At 42.1% G+C, this 23,710-nt stretch overlaps 1 protein-coding gene across 2 annotated transcripts in view; it reads right to left on the bottom strand.

Moving 5' to 3' along the window:
* Positions 1–23,710, bottom strand: part of Aldh1l2 (aldehyde dehydrogenase 1 family member L2) — a 43,558-nt gene that overhangs the window by 4,420 nt on the left and 15,428 nt on the right. The window contains exons 8-21 of one of the 2 annotated variants that reach the window (XM_048356774.1): positions 22,436–22,561; positions 21,847–21,938; positions 20,046–20,193; positions 16,499–16,618; positions 15,610–15,737; positions 14,306–14,456; positions 12,633–12,703; positions 12,446–12,551; positions 10,672–10,759; positions 9,693–9,786; positions 7,167–7,266; positions 6,776–6,874; positions 4,233–4,398; positions 1,185–1,290 (exon numbers count right to left, since the gene is read on the bottom strand). In XM_048356774.1, the coding sequence (XP_048212731.1) occupies positions 1,185–1,290; positions 4,233–4,398; positions 6,776–6,874; positions 7,167–7,266; positions 9,693–9,786; positions 10,672–10,759; positions 12,446–12,551; positions 12,633–12,703; positions 14,306–14,456; positions 15,610–15,737; positions 16,499–16,618; positions 20,046–20,193; positions 21,847–21,938; positions 22,436–22,561 (1,595 nt within the window). Of the gene's footprint in view, positions 1–1,184; positions 1,291–4,212; positions 4,399–6,775; positions 6,875–7,166; positions 7,267–9,692; positions 9,787–10,671; positions 10,760–12,445; positions 12,552–12,632; positions 12,704–14,305; positions 14,457–15,609; positions 15,738–16,498; positions 16,619–20,045; positions 20,194–21,846; positions 21,939–22,435; positions 22,562–23,710 lie in introns of those variants that run through there. The other variant, XM_048356783.1, reaches the window with a different exon arrangement.

The raw sequence follows: 23,710 nt of genomic DNA, 5'->3' as shown, positions 1-23,710 counted from the left end.
GCAGAAAAGTCCCTGAGACTCATCTCAAATTAACCACCAGAAAAATGGCACTATGGCTCAAGTGGTAGAGCACTAACCTTGAGTGAAAAAGCTCAGGGGACAGGGCTGGGAATATGGCCTAGTGGCAAGAATGCTTGCTTCATATACATGAAGCCCTGGGTTTGATTCCCCAGCACCACATATATAGAAAATGGCCAGAAATGGCGCTGTGGCTCAGGTGGCAGAGTGCTAGCCTTGAGCAAAAAGAAGCCAGGGACAGTGCTCAAGCCCTGAGTCCAAGGCCCAGGACTGGCCAAAATAAATAAAATAAAATAAAATAAAATAAAAAAGCTCAGGGACAGGACTCAGACTCTGAGTTCAAGTCCCACGACCAAAAAAAAAAAAATAAGTAGAATATAATTTCTCTGCCTTTTGACTGATGTATATGGTTCTTCAGTATCTGAAGATGATTAGTTTCAGGACCCTTATAGATACCAAAATCTGTGTAGTATTTGATCTAACCTACAACATCCTTCTGTATCCTGTCAATCAAATCAAAAGTACTTGTTATTCTTGACAGCAGGTAAATGCTACATAAATGGATGTGCTATATTGTTCAGCTAAAAATGGTAAGAAAAACATCTCTACAGGTTCAGTACAGATGCAGTTGTTTTAAAAGTACTTTCAGTCTGAGGTTGGTGGATACAGAGAACCTTGGATACAGAGGGCCTGCTAGATGTACACTCCCAAGAAAGAGGAGAAATGCTCTTCTCTTGGCTGAGTCTACTTCCAATGTGCCCACCACAGTGTCTCTCCTTTTGGTGTGAGATCCTAATGCTTGCACACATGTGTACTCTACAACACGACTAGTAAATGCAAGCCAAGCACTTCACTGGGGGCTCCTGCAAAGAAACAGGACAGTCTCCCAACACTGGAGGAAAGATTTTTTTATGTGTATGCTGCATTTGTTGAGAAAACAGCACAGGTTTCAACCTTGTATCTTCCCAAAGGATTTTGAAAGGTCATCTTGATTATACACAATTTCAAAATTTCCCAGAAAAATTTCGAACCTAAGGTAGAGAGAGTTGAGACCCTCCTTAAGTTCTCACATTTCACAATGCGTTGAACACAGCAGGGACTGGGTGTTTACAGCTGGGACCAGAGACAGAAAGATGGGTTAAATAAATTGTGCCTGAAGAACATACCCATTTGGGAATTTAGAAATGACCATAATTGGCCCAAAGGATTCCTCTTTGGCAAGGTACATGTGGTCTTCCACATCTGTGAACACAGTAGGTTCCATAAAAAAGCCTTTATGGAAAAAAAGAAGAAAAGATCATCAATTGTAGGTTAAGTCACACTTTCAATTCAGAATTATCTCCGTTAATTCCATTATAATTTCCCTTACTCTGTCTTAGAAAACTAGGAAGAATTTTGTATCTTTATTTGATATTGGCATTCCTTGCTTCTTTCTCTCCCTCCCTCCCTCCCTTCCTCCCTCCCTCCCTCCCTCCCTCCCTCTCTCTCTTTTTCTTTCTTTCTCTCTCTCTTTCTTTCTCTCTCTTTCTTTCTTTCTCTCTCTCTTTCTTTCTTTCTTTCTCTCCCTTCCTTCCTTCCTTCCTTCCTTCCTTCCTTCCTTCCTTCCTTCCTTCCTTCCTTCCTTCCTTCCTTCCTTCCTTCCTTCGTTCCTTCTTGGTCATTGGGCTTGAACTCAGGGCCTGGACACTGTCTGTGAGCTTTTGTGCTCAAGGCTAATGCTTTGCCACTTGAGCCACAGTTCCACTTCTGGTTTTCTGGTGGTTAGTTGGAGACTAGAGTCTCACAGACCTTCCTTCCTCAGGTTGGCTTCAAACTGCGATCCTCAGATCTCAGCCTTCTGAGTTGCTAGGATTACAGGTGTGAGACACCAGTGACCGACTTTAGTTCTCTCACTTTAACAAAAAAAATTCAGCCATAGTAAAAGAGAAAGTAACATAGTGAATACCAAAATCAATATATCTTTCCTAAATTTGTATTTTCCCTGCTGAAATATCATCAAGCAAGATCCAGATATAATTTTCACTTGCAAATACTCACTTTTACAACTCAGGAAAAAGTAACCATATCACAGTATCAGTACAACATTGCTTATTCATAGTTTGTATTTCACTTCCTCTCATCGTTCAGAAAATACCTTTTTTACAGCTAATTTGTTTGATTTATAGTTCTATCTATTCTATTGCATTTGAGTGTTAGATTTCTAAAGTACCTTTTAATCTCGACAGTTCCTCCTGCCTTTATCTTGTATTTCCATGCATTGACTTGTTGAAAATACTGTTCATTTGTCTTCTGGAATGTCTTATGCCTTAAATTTATTGCAACCTGAGAGTAATATTTATTTGTCTATGTTTTGTATTCCTTTCCTTCATTTTGTTGTGATAAAAAGAACATGCTAGGCATTGGTGGCGCATGCCTGGAATCCTGGCTACTGAACAGGCTGAGATCTAAGGGTCGCAATTTGAAGCCCAGCCTATCCTTGACAGAAAGTCTGTGAGACTCTTATCTCAATTAATCAGCAAAAAGCTGGAGGAAGTGGTAGAGTACCAACCATGAACAAATGAGCCAAGTAAGAGCTTGAAGCCCTGAGTTCAAGCCTCAATAGTGACACACACACACACACACACACACACCCATACAAAATGAGCTCCACAGAGTAAAAGAGGTCAGGGACAGCACCCTGGCCCTGAGTTCAAACCCCACACTGACCAAAGAAAATTCTCTAGGGAACATAAAAATTTGCCATTTTAATGAGTGATTAATTGACAGGGTCTGCTTTTATAGCTCAGCCTGGCTTCAAGCTTGCTCTTTTGCCCATGCGGGCCTCAAGCCTGTGATCTACATGTCTCACCCTCCCACTGGTTCCATCTTCACTATTTTCAGTGTTGTTGTACAACCTTTACCACCATCCATCTCTAGAACTCTTTAGGCTTTTTTTTTTTTTTTTTGTCCAGTCCTGGGCCTTGAACTCAGGGCTTGAGCACTGTCCCTGGCTTCTTTTTGCTCAAGGCTAGCACTCTGCCACTTGAGCCACAGCACCACTTCTGGCCATTTTTTATATATGTGGTGCTGAGGACTCGAACCCAGGGCTTCATGTATATGAGGCAAGCACTCTTGCCACTAGGCCATATTCCCAGCCCTCTCTTTTGGCTTTTTGTTTTGTTTTGTTTTTGCCAGTCCTGGGCCTTGGATTCAGGGCCTGAGCACTGTCCCTGGCTTCTCTTTTGCTCAAGGCTAGCACTCTGCCACTTGATCCACAGCGCCACTTCTGGCTGTTTTCTATATATGTAGTGCTGGGGAATTGAACCCTGGGCTTCATGTATATGAGGCAAGCTCTCTTGCCACTAGGCCATATTCCCAGCCCCCTCTTTTGGCTTTTAAAACCAAAACTCTAATAAAATAATAATCTTCCACCCTGTTCCTTACCAATTTTAGGTTTGACCAAATGGTTTCACTCTTTTTTTTTTTTGCCAGTCCTGGAGCTTGAACTCGGGGCCTGAGTACTGTTCCTGGCTTCTTTTTGCTTAAGGCTAGCACTTTACCTCTGAGATACTTTTATCTGCTACTTAGTCACCTAGAAATCCAGTTCACAAAGGGAAATAGAGGAAAATGAAGTCATCTTTTTCTTGTCATTACCAATGTTCACAGCAAGGTGTTGGTGCCAATCTGCCAGTAACAGCAACGAATTAGTAGTTGTTTCTCTGTCTCTGCTTTTAAGAATCATGGCAGGGAACCATTCATGTATTTTAGTGACAGGTAACAGGAGGAAGCCCTTCACAGGGTCCTGGGCCAAGATGAAATCTCACAGTGCCCAGAACTAAGGTCACAGTGCCTGGTAAGACAGTTCATTATGGGGTAGTTACAGTGCCCAGAACCAAGGTCACAGTGCCTGGTAAGACAGTTCATTATGGGGCAGTTGAAGAGCGGGCCACATCCATTTTGTCATTCTCATAGTCTTGTAAAACCGACTGTGTTCACTTGCCCTCACTCTACCTAGGAAGAACAGGCAACTCTGAAGAATTGTGTTGGCCAACATGCCACAGATTATAAGTGGCTAGATGCAGACACTAATTGCTACAGATGTAACTAATTAATTTTTGTTACAGATGTCACTACGTTTTTCCACAAAGGGTGCTGAGATGGACACTGTTAGCATCTCTTCCACTGGAAGAAGGCAGGTACCCCGCCCCATAAGCCCCCTATGGAGGCGATCTTACCTGGCCTTTGAACTTGTCTTCCCCCATACACCAAGGTGGCCCCTTCCTTCACTCCGGCTTCACAGTACTGGAGGAGTTTTTCCAAGTGGGCCTTATGATTTTGGGGCCCATGATCAGTAGATCTGTCAAGTGGATCACCAATTTTCATCTTTTTAATTTCTTCCACCTGTATGTTACCCAGTCCACAAAACACAATTCACTGTTAATAAGGATGGATGCCCTTGACTGAGTTTCTGCTGTGTGGTGGGTGTTGTACTAAGCTCTTTGTAAATGTGCTGTCATTTAATCTTCACAGCAGCACTGGAGGTAGAAATGTATTATTTCTGTCTTACAGAAAAAGAACTGGAGACCCTAAGTGACTTGCCTAAGTGCACATGAGTGCTATCCTACTGTGTTTTGAAAGCCCAAGTTCTCAGCTTTCTAGCGTATACAAGCTACGCATACTACCTTGAATATATCCTGAGTGTTGGTCCATTAAATAGCAAGCTGATGTTCTGTAATTTTCACGAATATAGTACTTGTGTTAACTTTGTGACAAAGGAATTTCTACAATGACCACATTGTAATGCTTCCTCTTCTCAAATGTGGCACATTTGTGAAATCCTTGCAGTGTAGTCATGCCAAAGAAATTGCTAGGATGTTAAGAGTATTCTGATGAAAAAGTCCTTTTTTTCCCTTTGTGCTGGGACTAGGACTTGAACTCAAGGCCTCACACTCTCACTGGACAGTTTTTGCTCAAGGCTGGTACAACCACACCTCCACTTCCAGCTTTTGGCTGGTTAACTGAAGATAAGTTTCTCACCAAGTTTTCTGCTTGGGCTGGCTTGATCCTCAGATCTCAACCTCCTGTGTATACAGGATTATAGGCATGATCTACCAGTTCAAAAAGTCTTAATCAACTGTGACCATCACTGGCATGTCTGTGTATTACTTCATGTGCTCCTTGGTTGTCCTAATCTATACCTAGGCTTTCTAATACTAACTCCAACCCTAGTCAGAAGAATGAATGGGAGTTACAATGACTCCATGGGCCATGAACTTGAATATACATCCAGTGATAATAATCTCTTGCACAGGCTTCTATGCTAGATTAGAATCTCTTTGAAGGCAGTGGGCACATCTTTCCTCTTCCCTTTTATGCCTTCAGCACCTAGCACATTGTTATTTGGCCTTAAATAAGTACTCAATAAATAGTTGTTAAATGAATGCAGAGTATTGTAAACCATGTTTGTTAATGGACTGACAAGAAACCATGTTTGTTAATGGACTGAAACCATGCTTGTTAATGGACTGCAAAAGCCCACAACTATGCAATTATCTAAACTGGATTCTATAGAGACACAAACTGAATTACACTGTGATATCCAGGAGGCAATTGCCCATTATCTGCCTGTCTGACCTCCCTGTTATTCACTCTCAGGAGCAAAGGGGACCTTTGGTTATCTGGTGGGTTGGGATATAGGAAATTGCCTTGGAGGGTAGCATTAGGATTCATGATCCAACTACAGGGGCTATTTATTGTTATTTTAGTGGCAGAAATTATATTCTGTCATTTTAAACTGTAAATTGGGAGGATTGAGTGACGTATCTCTCATAGTCAATGTACTGTTTTGCAAAATTCTGGGAGTGTACCTTGCACAAGTATCAAGATGTAACATACTATAAATAAGAGTATGCTCTTAAGTGTGTACATAATATATATTATATATGTGATATATATGTTGTACATTACATATACAATATATACATATGTGATATTGCGGGGTTTTTTTTTTATTTATTTATTTATTTATTTTTTTTTTTGGCCAGTCCTGGGCCTTGGACTCAGGGCCTGAGCACTGTCCCTGGCTTCTTCCCACTCAAGGCTAGCACTCTGCCACTTGAGCCACAGCGCCGCTTCTGGCTGTTTTCTGTATATGTGGTGCTGGGGAATCGAACCTAGGGCCTCGTGTATCCGAGGCAGGCACTCTTGCCACTAGGCTATATCCCCAGCCCGATATTGCGGTTTTGAACTCAGTGCTTCATGTTTGCGAGGCAGGCACTCTACCACTTAAGCCACAGTCCTAAACCCTCAAGTATATTTTATTAAGTTTTTTTTATATAGATCTATAATTTGTTACTAAGAAAATTATAAGCACATATAAAGGAAAATTCATATAATGAAACACATGTATTCATTACCCAACATCAATAACTTTCAACTCATGGCCAATTTATTCCCCTACAATCTCTGTTTCTGGATTCTTTTGATAATAATTCTAGACCTCGTATTTTCTAGTCTGTAAACATGTCAGTCATTACATAGCCTTATTAAATATAACTTATTTTTTCTATTTCTTTTTTTTTTTCTAGGACTAGAACCCGGGTTCTTGTGCATGGTAAGCACTCACTAGACCATAAGCTACACTCCAGATAGGACTAATATTTTTTTAACATAACCATATAATGCTATCACCCTCCCCCCAATCATGAATAATCCCATAAGTACTTTTCTAGTAAAAGCCATTTGTATACAACTCAGAATAACTTTGAAAATACCTTACCACTTTTGTCACAAATTCATCATGGATGGATTCTTCCACAAACAACCTCCCAGCTGCAATGCAGTTCTCTCCTTTGTTGAAAAACACTGCGCCCATGCCCTTAGGCGGTGGAAGAGAAAGTGGAGTTAACACTGTAAGTCGCGCTTGACAAACATGGTATACACGGGAAAGGAGGTGGCGTTCAGCACTGCTGACAGCCTAGACGCTCCGTTTTGATCTAGCTGGTTTCTTTTTCTTGTCCCAATACTGGGGGCCTTGAACCCAGAGCCTTTCTCTCTATTTATAACTACTTATAACTAGACAAAGCAAGGCTCATCGGAAGACCTCCAACAAGGGAAATGAAGTGTGTTTTAGGAGTAGGAACCCATGTACTTGGCTTTGATCCCCTTACCATTCGCACAGCCTTGTCCAGTTCACAGTCATTGAATATTATAAGTGGAGATTTGCCACCAAGCTCAAGGGAAACTTTCTTCAAGTTGCTCACCGCACAGCTAGAGGAAAACAGATGGGAGTGGATACTTAGGTTCTGTGTTTGTCTTTTCCTTCCTCTCCTTTGCTTTTCTAAACTGTCAGTTACCACTTGGTATGGAAAACCTAACTGAAGCCCAAGGGGGAAGAAAGGAAAGGAAAGGGAAGGGAACAGGGGGAAATGAGAGGAAATGGAAGAGGAGGGGAAGAAGAGAGGAGAGGAAGGGAGGGGAAAGGAGAGGAAGGGAAAGGAGGGGAGGGGAAGGGAAGGGGGAAGAAGGAGGAGGGAAGAGTGAGAGGGGAAGGAGGGAAGGAGTAAGGGGAAAGCAGGGAGGGAGAGGGGAGAGAATAGGGAGAAGGGAAAAGGAGAGGAAAGGAAGGAAACATTCTGATAAAGCAGGAATGGCATTGTGGTGGTCCTTGTTGAAGGTGGGTGATGAGCACATGGAGTTCACTATAACTTTCTGAGTACTTTCTTATAGATTAGACATTTTCTGTAATTAGAAGGTTTAAAAAATTCTGTGGTCAAATGACTAGAGATTCTCATAGTCAAATCACATTCTTTGGGAATTTGTGTTCCATGTGGGACTGAAAAGAAAATTCAACTTCTAACTAAACTACTAACAAACACAGTGTGTTCCTGTGTGTGTGTTCAGGGGGAAGGGGTGTTGAGGATGCTGGGGATGGAACCCAGGGCCTGCAGGCCCGGGAGGCAAGCATGCTACCACTACACTGTATCCCTAACCCTCAGAACTATACTTAAGCCACGTGGACACGGTGGGAGGAGGGGGAAAGATGACGAGGCAGGAGGAGTGAGTATTATAGAAATACAAATCAGTCAATCAGCCAGTGGATAAATAAAAATAAAATGCTTTTTAGAAATAAAACCATGAGCCAGGTATTGATGGCTCATGCCTATAATCCTAGCTACTCAGGAGGCTGAGATCTGAAGATTGTGGTTCAAAGCCAGCCTGGGCAGAAAAGTCTCTGAGACTCTTGTCTCCAATTAACCACCTAAAGGGGCTGGGAATATGGCGTAGTGGCAAGAGTGCTTGCCTCGTATACATGAAGCCCTGGGTTCGATTCCTCAGCACCACATATATAGAAAACAGCCAGAAGTGGTGCTGTGGCTCAAGTGGCAGAGTGCTAGCCTTGAGCAAAAAGAAGCCAGGGACAGTGCTCAGGCCCTGAGCCCACGCCCCAGGACTGGCAACAAAAAACAAAACAAATAAACCAATTAACTACCTAAAAACCAGAAGTGGGGCTGTGGCTCAAAGCGCATTATAGAGACATGTTCTAAATATTACAACAAAACCCCTTTGTCTAAGTAATGCCTATACAAAATTTATAAAGTAAATAAAACATGCAGACAGGATTTTAAAAGAACACAAAATTCCATTCCACGGCTTGATCACTGTTACTCTTTTTTGTTGTTGTTGGTTGTGGGGCTTGAACTCAGGGCCTAGGCACTGTCCCTGAGCCTCTTTGTGCTCAAGGCTAGCACTCTACCACTTGAGCCACAGAACCACTTATGGTTTTTTGAGTGGTTAATTGGAGATAAGAGCCTCACAGGGACTTTTCTGCCCAGACTGGCTTTGAACTGCGATCCTCAGATCTCAGCCTCCTGAGTCACAAGGATTACAGGCATGAGCCACCGGCATCTGGCTTATTATTTTTTTATTATCATTTTGATAATCTATTATTAATCTGTCCAATCACCAACTTTCACTGTGTGTGTGTGTGTGTGTGTGTGTGTGTGTGTGTGTATCTGTCTGTCTGTGTGTGTTTTTGACACAAGGTCCCACTATGTAGCTCAGGCCTCCTGAGTGCTAGGATCACAGGTATGTGTCTCCAGGCCCTGCTGCTTTCATCTGGTTCAGAGTTTGGATCACCCAACAGATACAAGTTTTGCCTTATTTTCCTTTCCAATTATCATTTTAATAGTTCTCAATGCTATTAAAATAATGCCATGAACATGACTACACTGTTCTGTTATTCTGACATACTTTACTGACTCACTTTGAACATTTAATGATTGGCAATTAAAAAGTTAATTATTACTGTGTTTTGAGAATCTGTTTTATACATTGTCCAGATTTATCATATCAAATGTGTAGACTTGTCTCACATAGATTTTCAATGTCTTCCTTAGGCTCAAGAAAAACAGGTTGGGCCACAGTCTTACAACAGAAAATTTCTTGTTGTGGAGAGTGACAGTTGCCTCTGAGGGAGAGAGGAAGTTAATGCAGCTCTGCTTTTTATTAACTGCAAGCCTTAAAGCTCCACGACTTTTTATTCTGTTGCCTCAGTATCCTGCAGTGATGGAGTAGACTTCTACATTTCATATGGGTCCCCCACCCCGCCCCTCACTCTAACAGCATTCTGTTTACATTCAAACAGAAAGCTGGTTTAATAGGCTCATTACCACAGGAGATACCACCACCAGTACCTCTTCATGATTTGTTTGCCGATCGAGGTGGAACCGGTGAAGCCAAGTTTGCGGATATCAGGGTGCTCAGAAAGTCGCTGTCCCGCTACACCCCCTGTGGAACCAGGGGTTAACAGCTGAATTACGTTTCCGCAAATGTAAAGATGTCTCAGGTCTTACTTACATTAGGGTACCTTTGACTTCACTGAAGTAGACTAGCAAGCATTCACTTAACTCTCAGTTTTTACATTTTTGGTATGAATTGCAAATGGATAGAAATCTAAAATCACATCCTTCATGCAGCTGTCAGCCCCACCAATGCAGGGGAGTAGTATGGCTTGAATCTGAAGTGTCCCCAGAGCTCCATTATTGGGGCTTGGTTGGCAGCTTGCTGGGCTTTGGGGGAGCGGATGGGTCCTGAGAGCTTTGATTTAATCAATGGGTCAATCTCTTGATGGATTCATAATCTGAAGGCACTCTTGTGCAATGGTGAAAGGTAGGAGGTGGGGCTTGGATAAAGCCAGTCATTGGCTACATGTCTTTGGGACTGTGTATTACTCTGGCCCTTTATCAGCTTTGTTCTCTACTTCCTGTCTGCCATGTGGTTCTGCTGCCATGATACTCTGCCAAAGTTCATGGGGCCAAGTGACCACAGTTTGAACCCTTGGAGCCAAGAGCCAGAATCCATCCCTCCTTTTAAGTATTTGCTCATAGTATTGCAGAATCTAATACAATGAGTAAGCCTTGCTTGTGATTTTCCAAACAAGTATTGCTCAAAATCAAATAGACTACCTTAGGGGAATTTTACAAGATAATCCTCCTTACTCCCTGTCCCCACACTTTATTTCTACTTCAAGAGTTTCATCGCCTGGTAAATATATTTTTACTTGGTAAGCTGTATTTAGTTTTAATTCAGGCTAAGACCCAGTGGGAAAACAAGCAATCAGCCACCCCCATACCATCGGTTGGTTATAGCAGAGTGGGTCATTTGAGAGCTTACCTGAGCCAGGAATAATGTTGATTACCCCCTTTGGAAAGCCAGCTTTCACAGACAGTTCTGCAAACTTCAAAGCAGTCAAGGGCGTGACCTGAAAGAGACAGACAGCAATTACCATCTTAGACACTGGCCTGTGCTATCCACCAGTACTCAGCTGCCCTTTATGGTTATCCAAGAGCTCATTTAATCTTGATTTTGCAGTGTTTGGGTTTCATTTTAATACAATTTCAGACTTACAGCCAAGCTACCAAAATAGTATAAAGAATGCCTTAACGTGTTTGTCACCCTGACCTCTCAAGTGTTAATCTTTTTTTTTTTTTTTTTGCCAGTCCTAGGCCGTGAACTCAGGGCCTGAGCACTGTCCCTGGCTTCTTTTTTGCTCAAGGCTAGTACTCTGCCACTTGAGCCACAGTGCCACTTCTGGCCATTTTCTGTATATGTGGTGCTGAGGAATCGAACCCAGGGCCTCATGTATACAAGGCAAGCACTCTTGCCACTAGGCCATATTCCCAGCCCTCAAGTGTTAATCTTTTGCATATTTGCTTTACTTTCTTCCTATATGTAAATACATACAGCAGACTGATGACCTATAGGTCATGATCGGGGGTGAGGAGGGCACTGTTTAAGACATGTAGGATATCTTGTTTGTCTCTTTCCTATTTTCTTTTTTTTGGCCAGTCCTGGGTCTTGACTCAGGACCGGAGCACTGTCCCTGGCTTCTTTTTGCTCAAGGCTAGCACTCTGCCACTCGAGCCACAGCGCCACTTCTGGCCATTTTCTGTTATATGTGGTGCTGGGGAATCGAACCCAGGGCCTCATGAATACCAGACAAGCTCTCTTGCCACTAGGCCATATCCCCAGCCCCGTCTTTCCTATTTTCTTAACACCAAAGAAGTCTTCTACATAACCGCAGGCGACTTTTCAAAATTAAGAAAGGAATAATTGCTAGAATACTTAACTTACATACCTTATTTACATTTCCCTAGTTGTTCTAGTGATGCCTTTTATTACAAAAGAAAATCCAAGATCATTCATTGCATTCAGTTTTTTCTTCTTCTGTCATACCTTCATCTGGGAGAGTTTGAATTTTCTGTTTCATCACAACAACAGTTTTGAGGGGTACAGGCCAGTTATTTCACTCAGTGTTCCTTACCCTGAGTTTGCCTAATGTTTCTTCATGATTAGGTTCAGGTCATGTGCTTAGGCAATAATCCCATCCACACCCAGAGGATGCTGGGTGTTCTGGGCATCACTCTGGGGTCAGGTGCTGTAGAAGAGGACCGGGCCTGGACTTGTTAACTTTGATCACATTGTAAAGATTTGATCCTCTGCCAGTTCTCATTTCTGAGTCATTGTTTTATCCTTTGTAACCAACCTGCTTGCCAACTGATTGTACTTTTGTGCTGTCATGGAGTCTGGGAGGACTATAGCTTTGCATGATACATGGACAGTATCAGGCACTATTTTGGACAGGAGTAGGTCATTGCTAAATATTAGGATAATAACGTCATCAGAATCTGTTAGATCTGGACCAGACCAACAAAGGCCACGGGGATCTTGCCTTCTGCTTGTGAAGCCAGGAGGGACCCTTTCCTATGTGTAACAAAGTAGACATGAGTCAAGGGCTCCCATTGGGCCCTACACTGTAAGCGATTTCATACCATCCTTGCTTGGTATTTTCCAATAAAGACCCTCCGACATAAAATGGCAACTCTGTGCTTGTAATTCTCAGATTAAAAACGATCAGTTAGCTGGGTGCTGGCCTTCGACAGCTCACCTGTGCTGGCTTGAGAACTAAGGTGTTGCCCGCAGCCAGACAGGCAGCGCTCTTCCAAGCGAGCATCATCAGCGGGTAGTTCCAGGGGATGATAATGGCGCAGACACTGCAGGGGAGAAAGCCCACATCCTTACTGTCTCACACCGATACCACCACGAGCCACTGGAGGGCGCGCTCCTCGTCTTACCCAATGGGCTCCTTCTTGGTGAAGGTCAGATTGCGATTTGGACGGGCCTGGTTGATTGGGATTGTAGAACCCTGCAGGGTAGAAAAGGGCACTATTTATTTGACTAACTTAAATGAATAATAACTTTAACCTCAAAGGATCTATTTTCTGACCTCTCTTTATTTTTCCTTAGTTAATATGAAAAGGTGCTGTTCACATCCTAAGAAACATATTCCTACCCAAGTAGGGACTCCTCAAAATAATTATGAGACATAGGAAAACAAACACAATTCTAAGTCAGTCCATTTCCCAGTTTCTACACATGTGAGTTGCTTGCCCAATATCTATTCTCCTACTTTTCCTTAGTAGTGGTACCCTAGTATTGATAAATAGAGACAGCACCATGCCCAGATAAGATGCTGTTTCCCAGTCTCCATAGCAGATAGAGGTGGCCAATGGAAAATAAAAACACAAAGCACTGGAAATCTCTTTAAGGGCAGCTCCCATTGTCTCTTTCTTCCTGTTCAGAATGTTGTTGCAATGGCTGGCACTGTAGTGGTTATCCTGACACCATGAGACAACTGGAAGAAAGTCATATGGTAGTACTGATGGCCTGAAAAAGAGAGAGAGGAGGAGCCTACATCTCGTGTACTAGCTCTAACTTTCTGCCTTTAGACTTCTTGAAAAGGAGAAAGATAATCTTCTGGCTTGCGTTTTCTGTTATACACAGTCAAACTTAATCCCAAGTAATTCACAATAGTAGTCTTTAAATAAAACTGTTTGCCTGGCCTGCCAAGAGAGATGTCATTGCTGTTACTGATACACATGTACAGTCTTCTACCCGAAACCATGCAGCCGGGTTCCATTAAGGGATGCAGATTTTTTTTTTTTTTGCCAGTCCTGGGGCTCGAACTCAGGACCTGAGCACTGTCCCTGGCTTCATTTTGCTCAAGGTTGGCATTCTACCACTTGAACTGTGGTTCTGGCTTTTTCTATGTATGTGGTGCTAAGGAATCAAACCCAGGGCTTCATGCATACGAGGCAAGCACTCTACCACTAGGCCATATTCCTAACCCAAGGATGCAGATTTTTTTGATATTATAAACATAATATAGTGCATACCTCCTTCATCCTCTCCTTTCCACAGCAGGGTCTGAGAAGCCCTCTATCATTGAATGCATTAATATTTAATCAGTAAAACATAGGACTGCTCACTCTAACTGACATCCATAAAGATTAAAAATAGATTCACGTTCATTCAAATCAGGGTTTGGTAGCAAGCGAGTTTGAACCAATCAAATCAATTTTTGAGTATTTGTTCTTGTTTTATTATTACTTTTTATATTATCTTTTAGGAGTTGTACAAAGGGTCACCAATTTAATAAATCCATTGATAAGTACAATGCATCTTGACCAATGTCACCCCTTCCATCATTCAATCAAATCAAGGTGACACAGAGGCCAAACCAGCAGGAACCTTGATCTCAGAATTGCTAGCCCCTTGAGTCATGGAAGAATACATTTCTGTTCTTTATAAATTATCTAGTCTCAGGTACCGTAGCACAAAACATACTAAGACAGCCATGTTACTGGGTAAGAAAAGCTATGTAAAAGTTGCATCCGACACAGTATCTGCTGTTGAGCAATGAATGTTAGTCTGTTTTCCTTTCTGAACAAAGAACATTTGTGCTCACCTGAATTTTGTCACACCAGCCAGCAAAATATCTGAAGGTTTGCACGGACATTCCGATGTGAGTCTTGAGAGCCAAGGTATAGACAGCCCCTGAGTCCAGGGCTTCAATGGTGGCCAGCTCTTCCTGGTTTTCTTCTAGAAGGTCTGCAAGTCTGGATGGTGAGGAAAGAAGTTCATTGACTGCCCAAGTCCCTATCACACTCGAGGCACCATCTGAGGACTGAAAATGCACAGCTGGACACAGACGGACTGATCTCTGCTCTCGTGGCCCAGTGGGGAAGACAGAGTTATCAAGCAATGGAATAAATTATTCATTTCAGGAGTTGAAAAGGCTGCGCAGGGGTGGCTCACGCCTGTAATCCTACTTATTCAGAAGGCTGAGGTCATGATTTGAAGCTAGCCTGGATAAAAAAAAAAAAGTCCAAGAGACTCCATCTCCAAAAATAGCCAGCAAAAAACTGAGGATAGAGGCATGGCTTAAATGGTAGAGCACCAATGGGCCAAGCAAACAAAGCAAGTGCAAGCTCAACCACTACCCACCCCCACCCCATATCAGAAGGAAAAAAAAAAGAGTTGCAAAGAAGAAGCAGAGATTTCAGGCATGCATAAGAAGTAGCAGAACTGGGCACTGGTGGCTCATGATTGGAATCCTGGCTACTAAAGAGGCTGAGATCTGAGGATCTCAGTTTGAAGCCAGCCTGGGCAGAAAAGTCCATGACACTCTTATCTCCAATAAATTACTCAGAAAATTCTAGAACTGGCACTGTGGCTCAAGTGGTAAAGAGCTAGCCTTGAGCAAAATAAGTTTAGGGATAGCACCCAGGCCCTGAGTTCAAACCTCAGGACTGTCAAAAACAAAAAGCAGAGTCATGCAAGGAAGGAAACATCAGGACTGTGGGTAGCTTGTGATGACACAGAGAAGACAGTTGGAGACAGCTGTACGCTAAGAACCCATGTACTTGTGCCATGGAACTGGAAGGACAAGATGAAAACATGTCACAGTCGAGTTCTGTTTGGTGTTCAGTGACCCATCATGAAAAAGTCAGAATCTGCCCTTGTTTTCCTTCCATGCTTAAGTGTCTAAGCTGTTCCCTTTAGGCCATTCTAGAATCAGATGTGGAATTCCCCCCTTCCCAATGTTTCCTCTATATGAGATTTCACATAATTCAGTTCATAGGAGACAGTATGTAACAGGTAACTAGAACATTTTGCAGTTATTGTTACAATTCTGGCAGTGTTACCTGAAGACCACAGACTGGCTTTTCTAAGAAAACAAACAAAAACAAACAAACAAAAAACCCACACCTGTACATCAGTCTTCCTCTTTCTCGGGCATTCATTCTTCCCCACTCTCCACTTTCAAAGGCATCCTTGGCTGCTGCTACTGCTTTGTCAACATCCACCCGAGATGCATACGATACTTTGCAGATGGTCTAATTGAGGTAAATAAAAATAGGTCACATATGGTTCTTGGACCCAGTGTTTTATTAGTAGGAAAACCAACCATCACTTACAAAATCTGGAAGATTTTTGTGACTAGCAATGAATACATCTGATAATAGGGTAAACAAAAAGAAACCATTTGGGGCTGGGGATACGGCCTAGTGGCAAGAGTGCTTGCCTCGTATACATGAGGCCCTGGGTTCAATTCCCCAGCACCACATATACAGAAAACGGCCAGAAGTGGCGCTGTGGCTCAAGTGGCAGAGTGCTAGCCTTGAGCAAAAAGAAGCCAGGGATAGTGCTCAGGCCCTGAGTCCAAGCCCCAGGACTGACCAAAAAAAAAAAAAAAAAAAGAAACCATTTGAACATGGACATCACACAGCTGAAATCTAGTATTTCTTATGCCACACCTGGGGAACGGCACATGTAGGAAGATGATACATTTCTCCTAGCGTCTTTCGGAAGCTGAATTTTTTTTTTTTGCTATGATTTTTCAAAGTCCAGAGAAAGTTTTCTGCACATTGCACTATGAAGAGAGGGAGTCTCTGATATCCACAACCATGGCTGTCTGCCAAGTTCCTCATAAAATATCTATCCTATCAACAATCTTCAACTTTAACCACTACTAGGATGAAATGGTTGAAAGCAATGCATGAAGTGTGGCCAGAGAGAGTCCTTGGAGTCCTTGTGACAAAGTGACTTGCTAAGACCACCTGCGTTCTCACCATGGACGAAGCCATTCATTACTCACAGATCCATCTGTTGGGTTGACAGTGTCGTAAGTCTTTCCGTCATCTGCATCCATGAACTGCCCATTTATGAAACACTGGTATGGCATTTTAACTGTCATTTCATTGACCTCCTTTGAAACCTGGGGTTATAGGAACAGATTCGATGATGACGATGTGTAGTCACTTGATACCAAATAGCAATAAAGAAGCTTATTCTCTAATGCAGAAAGAGAAGTTCCGTGAATAGCATTCTAATTTACACTGTCCAGAAGGGACAAGGGCAAGGAGAAGATTTGGGCCTTTGGGTGCTTCATGGCCACTGAGGCAGGGAGCTAGTTAGTGCCTGTGACCACAGAAGCCTCTAGGTTGGGCTGGGCTCTCCTTGATCATAAAGGCCTCCTGGTGGTGCAGACACTGCCATCTAGTGGTGGCTTTGATGAAGCACAGCCACTGCTTTTCTTTGGAAATGCTGTTACTAGGTTTCATCTTAGGTTGGTCCATTTGAAGTTTTCTAAATTCTTCTCAGTTTTCATTCTCTCTTTGTTACATGCGTGTTACTTAAACTGTTATCTTCATCGCTGGATAACAGTGGTCAAAATGAAAAGGACACTGGACAGGTACTTGAATCCACAAAAGCACATTGGCCAAGGTTAAATACAGAAGTTGGCATACAAATATTCTTGCTTTATATGAAAGTAATAGCATAAATTAGGGGCATGGGACGGATTGCTATGCCAGCAGTTTTTCTATACTACTGGTGTTAAATTGGTATTGGTTGATTGGTTAATCTGAACTAGATTGTTTTAAACAAAAATATTCGTTGTAATTATCAGGACAACCAATAAGAAAACAAGTAGAAGAAATAATGAGAGGGCTGGGAATGTGGCTTAGTGGTAGAGTGCTTGCCTCACATGCGTGGAGCCCTGCATTTGATTCTTCAGTACCATATAAACAGAAAAAGCCAGAAGTGGCACTGTGGCTCAAGTGGTAGAGTGCTAGCCTTGAGCAAAAGAAGCTCAGGGAAGTGTCCAGGCCCTGATTTCAAGCCCCAGGACTGGCAAAGGAAGGAAGGAAGGGAGGGAGGAAGGAAGGAAGGAAGGAAAAAAGGAAGGAAAGGCGGGAGGGAGGGAAGGAGGGAGGAAAGAGAAAAGTAATTAAATAATGACAGACTAAAATGACAATATTTCACATGTAAGGCCATAAAAGAAGGACGGAGGAGTTGGGGGGAAGGCATCAGATATAAGTAGCAAAAGAACAGATACATTAGACTTCATCAAAATGAAACCCCATTACATTATTAAGAAAGTGGGGCCATTGTTCTCTAATGACAGCCAACTCTTTGCCTTGCTAAACTCAAGCCAAAGGAGAGGTGGGGTAGGTGAGAAGATCTCCACACTAGAACTCATACAAAGCTGACTGATTGCTAACAAACTGACAGGTCGTCAAGAACTAGGAAACAAGTGGCTCTGAAAGCTATTGGTGAGCATGCGCCCTCTCCTGGAGGAATGAAGGAACCTCACAACTTCAGCCATGGCGTTGTCAGAACTCTTGAATTTAATCAGACATCCTTGGAAGCCCACTAACCTTCTGATTCACAACTCTAGGTTTCATTTTTATTCCTGTGTGAATATATATATATATATGGATATATATAGAGAGATTGATATAAAAAGGTTATAAATATAAAGCAGATGGATACAGGCTTGGCATTCTCTCATATATATGTAAATATACGTATATATACACACATAGATATATATATACATACATATATATGGCAATATATGGTACAAGTACAAATAGTACAAGTCAAAAATATTTCAGTGTATGAGTTTCAGCAGTTTAACTTTACAACAACTAATTATAAGTAAACCTGCTAAAATTTTCCAGACAATACCAGCATCTGGATTAAAAAAAATAAGGTTCTGGGCTGGGGATATGGCCTAGTGGCAAGAGAGCTTGCCTCGTATACATGAGGCCCTGGGTTCAATTCCTCAGCACCACATATACAGAAAACGGCCAGAAGTGGCGCTGTGGCTCAAGTGGCAGAGTGCTAGCCTTGAGCAAAAGGAAGCCAGGGACAGTGCTCAGGCCCCGAGTTCAAGGCCCAGGACTGGCCAAAAAAAATAATAATAATAAGGTTCTTATCAACAGCAACTATACAGTGGTGCATTTTTATCATAGGGTAGGTTTCATCCTACTCTGTAATTGTCCAAGTTGTCCTACATGCAAAATATGCATGTACATGGTTGAAATGTTGTCCATCTTCTCTCCTGTTACTACCAAATGCATTTTAATATCTGCTATTAAAGTATGTTAAACTATACAAAGGTATTGCGTGAAAATATCTACAGAATCAGAGAAAGTCTTTGGAAACCTAAGTCTGATGGGAATCTAATATCCAACATATCTACAAAGGGCTCTCTCTTAGCACTCAACAATAAAAGATAATCCAATTTTTAAAGAGTGGCTAAGGATTGGGGTTTTGTCGCTGTTGTTCATTGGTTTGTATTTTGAGACAGAGTCTCACTATGTAGCTTAGGCTGGCCCCCCAAGTGCTATGATTACAGGTATGTACTCCATGCCCAGCCCAGACAAAAGATCTGAAGAAATATTTCTATAAAGAAAATAGACAAATGTCCAATATGCACATGGAAAGATGCTCATTAATCATTAATAATTAATGAGTGTAAATAAAAAATCTCCTTCACTTCACTCTTGGGTGTCTACCCAAGAGAGCTGAAAGTGTGCGAATTGTTATAACAGTGTAATTGCTAACAGGCCGAAGGGGAAATGGCCCAAATGTACGTCAACCAACGAAAGCGCACCAACACTCTTGCAAGTCTCATGCCATGGAGGATTTGGCCAGTAGGGGGCGTAAAGTGCTGACATGTTCTACAGTGTAGACTAACCTTAAACACATTCTGCTAAAGGGAAGGAGCAGATAAAAAAGACACATGCCACAGGAAATCTACTTATATGCGATGTCTAGACATGGTGAGTCCATTAAGACAGAAAGGAGATCAGTTGTTTTCTGGAACTGGGAAGGTGAGATGAGGAGTGTAGAATGACGTGTGTGCAGAATGGATAACAGTGGGTATAGTCTTTCTTTGAGGAGTGATGAAAACCTTTCAAAATTAGATAGAGGTTGTGGTAGCTGTGACCATTCCTCTAAACCAGTGAGATATATATATTTTAAGAGGTGTTTTTTTTTTTAAAGAGTTTACTTAACAAAGAGGAGACCATGCAGAAGAATGAGCGGTAGGCCTAGAAACCATAAAGCAGTTGTCTTTAAGGGGTGATTTTTCTAGTATCTGAATTATATCTCAATAAGGCTTATTGTAAAAGCTTGTAAATAGCCATGCATGGTGGCGTGCCCCTGTAATGCCAGCATTTCAGAGGCTGAAGTAAGAAGATCATGAGTTGGAGGCCTACGCTATATAGTGAGTTTTAGGCCTGCCTAGCCTATATAAAGACTATCTAAACAACAAAAAAAGTTATCAATGTAAAGCCAGTGGATGCAAGGCCCAGCATTGTTTTACACTGTTTGAACAAGGCGACACTTACATAATCCACCACCAGCTCTGCCTCCTGATCTTCTCCTCTCAGTTTCCTCACAACTTTCTGAATGAAGTCTCCAAACATAGTGGCCATATACACATCTTCATTCTGTAACTGAAGTCCACCACACTTTTGTCTGATCTCTTCAACCAGCCTGAAAGTAAGAACCAGTTTATGTTACTTATATTTTTGAAAGGATGTCTGGGACCCTTTATCAACATTTGCTGGTAGTGGTAGTCTCATTTGTCAAGTGAGACTTTGGTCACGTGCCTTGGTAAGTTCTGTAAGATTGTCTGTGCTAAATAAGCACAGAACTTGCTAAGATTGGGTCAAGATAATTAAAAATCTGCCTTGAAAGAGAGTGACTTTCTTTTTGTTTCATCTTTACCCATGACTATAAAAGAAATCATGGTAACTTAAGCCAGATGGCAAGGAGCAAATCAAGACAATTCCTTTCCTTTCAAATGAGCTCAAGGAATAAAAAATAAATAAACAGAGAATTTCCTAATGGTCAAAATTATGAGAAATGAATGTCATATGGTCATCCTTCCCTTCTCTTCTTCCCTCCTCTTCCTTTCTAGACGCACTGGGATTTGAACTCAGATGTTGTGTTTGCCAGGCAGACTGTCTATCACTTGATCCATGCCTTACATTTTTGGTCTGAGCTGCCCTTGAAATGTGATCATCATGATTTTTGCCTCCCAAGCAGCTGGGATTACAGGTATAAAGTACCGTGCCAAGCCTCTGACAACTCTTGAGCAGCAAAAGTATACTCTGTACCGTGTAGAGAGCCCACCACTGTTACTGTTCTCTAGTCATTTATCCTCTAAAACAAATGAGGTGCCTTGGTTACCGTGGTTGGTTATCAGATGATTATGGTAAGCCAGAAGCTTAAACAGGAAATGAGTAATTCCTGTAGGCACCTTACTAGCAAAAAACTTATATCAACAATATAGTATTGAAGTCTTTTTTAAGCTAACGAGAAGTTTCTGGGAACTCATGAATCATTGCTGAGAAATCTGTAATTTAAGGAACAAGACTCTTGACTTCTGGGTGCTCTTGGAAATATTATTTTTGGTTACTGGGACAAAAGCTCAATGAATCAAAGAACTTTGTCTTGTTCATCATGTATTCCTCCTTCCAAAATGGTCTTGATATGTAATGTGTTCAATACTTTTGTTAAATAAGTGTGTGAATAACAAATAGAATATTCAGGAACATTTCTGCGTTGACAGGAAGGATTGTGTCCAGAGAAGAAACATAGTATGGCAGGGAATTGAATTTTCCTCAGATTCTTTTCTCTGCACATATCATCAAAGGACTGCACCGCCTCTGGTTGTGCATGACCGTCTCATATCCCAGTTACTCAAAGCACCTTACTGGTCTTGTTCTTTAAGTAGCTTTTTAACTCTCATTCTAGATCTATGGGGAATGAGGGAGGAAAAAAGAATTGAGGGAAGAGGTATAATCACCACCAGGTTTCCTTCTAGATCTGGCTGGAAAAAATCTTTTTACTATTCTCTCCCAGAGCCTCTCAATTCCAATGTCATATCGAAGGAAAACCCAGCCAAGAAATGTAAAGACAAAATTCAAAAGTATCAATTACAAGGACTAAAGAAGATACAGAAACAACTTGGTTAGCAATGAGTAAAAACAAGTATATGTGTCTAACATAGAAATGGATTTTTAAAAAAAGGTTTAAGTTTATAGAGTGAGGACCTCTAAAAGGAGAAATTCAAATCTGATTTTCAAAGCCATGGTCAAAGGTCAAAAAAGATCATCCTTGTTAGCAGGTTGAGGTTTTTACCTCACAACATCCATTGAGCTTGCTCCAGATTTAAAGAAGTCTGTGGAATCTTCAATAATAGGGACGTTGCTTAGAATCCCAGCCCAGATTACCTACAAACAAAAAGGGACACTTTAGGAGGAATTCCACATAGAACTGCATGGCAGAAGCTGGCTAGCTCATCAAGGAACTTACCTCCTTTTCATCTTGTTCACACAGCCCCACAGTAGCCAATGAATGGGAGTGGGCGTGGCCTGCACCACCCCAGGGTGGTCCATGGGAAATTGCCCCCACCACATACTCAAAATGCTGTGTGCTCCTTTGACCTTGAAGCTAGCAGGGCTTGAGCACTGACTTACCACACTGCTAACCCATCCCCAGCTTCATGCCTCCCGGCCAAGCCAACCCTAGAACTACCTTGGATTCCTTAGAGAAATAAATTTGTTCATACTATGTTTGAGCATATATGTTTTAGAGTTTGTTTGCTATTGCAATTTAGACAAAAATAGGAAATATATGTTCCAGCCCCATTACTTTGAGGACATTGATATCAGTTATGAAGATGGTTCCATTTTCCAAGGTCAGTTACAGTAAGCCCATTATGTTTTACCTTGATGGTCTCTGCCACCTTCATTTCTTCAGCCGTAAGTTCTACGGCGGACATTTCTCCTGCCGAAAAGTACTGAGAGGCTGGGATCATTTTTCCATCTTCAAACTGTAGATTTCTCACCATAAGCTATAAAACAGCAACAAAACAGGCACAAAAATTGAGGACTAGGGCCCTCTACAGTAAGAATAGTAGGAGACAGAGTCTATTATGTGGGAATAAAAAATCAACTTATATAGGGGCCTCACTTGGTGGCACATGCCTGAAAGCCTAGCTACTCTGGAGTTGAAAACAGAAATATGAGGATTGCAGTCAGGCTGGCCTGGGGAAAAGTGGTAGAATGAAAAAAAAATCTGAAAAAGAAACTAAAAGCAATAAATAAATAAAGAAGGACTCAGTGGCAGAATGCTTGTCTAGGAAGAATAAGGCAAATCCAAGGTTGTATGATAAACAAACAAATAATAGCTTATTTGGAAAATAAAAGTATGGGTTGAAAGTATGATATGAAAAAGAACTGAAATGGCCTCTTGTTTTTAGATAGCGGCACCAGAAAGGAGGAAGTCAAGTCTAGGAGCAGACACATCTAAATAATAAGCCCAGGAAAATAGGAACTGAACCCTATTATAGCAAACACCCAGCTCCACCTACTCCAACTCAGCTGTTACTATCATCCGGGCACTTGGCTTGTATCCTGTGCTATGTGCATCACGTGTGCTAAGACGTCTTACTTAATCTCAAGAAATCCTTCTGGAGGCAGTTGCCCATTTTACTGATGCAGAAACAGAGGCCCGGTGAGGTTGAGTACTTTATCCAGTTTCTACCAGGCAGGAAGCAACAGAGCTGGGATTAAGATTTCCAAGTAGCTGAATGAGAAATCTCAGCCGGTGGGAACATATGCAAACTACAGCATTCTTCCGTAGGAAGAGCATTATCCATGAGCATTATTGAGGCCCTGAGCGGGTCTCCTGAGCACAGGCAGCATGGGTGGGCGGCGCATGCCCAGCAGGAGCCCAGGTGCACATCACCACCACATCTTCCCAAGGTCTGGCTGTGGGAGGAGACCTGGCTCCCCTCTGCTTTGTAGATGGGGTGGCTGAGATGCAGGGGAGAACCATCCTGCTCAAGGCCGTGATGGAACACCTTACATCTCCACAGCCTTGTCACTAAGCTGACTGTCAGCCTGCGGGACTCGCCCCATGGAGCCTCGTCTCCATCAGCACGCACGGAGCCTCCCACATCCCACATGACCTTGGGAGAGCTATTCCCTCGGGAGCTGGG

The sequence above is a fragment of the Perognathus longimembris genome, chromosome 1 (genome assembly GCF_023159225.1).
Source record: "Perognathus longimembris pacificus isolate PPM17 chromosome 1, ASM2315922v1, whole genome shotgun sequence".
NCBI classification, from domain to species: domain Eukaryota; kingdom Metazoa; phylum Chordata; class Mammalia; order Rodentia; family Heteromyidae; genus Perognathus; species Perognathus longimembris.
The sequence above is the reverse complement of the archived record's forward strand: the minus strand, read 5'-3'. Positions and strand labels throughout refer to the sequence as shown.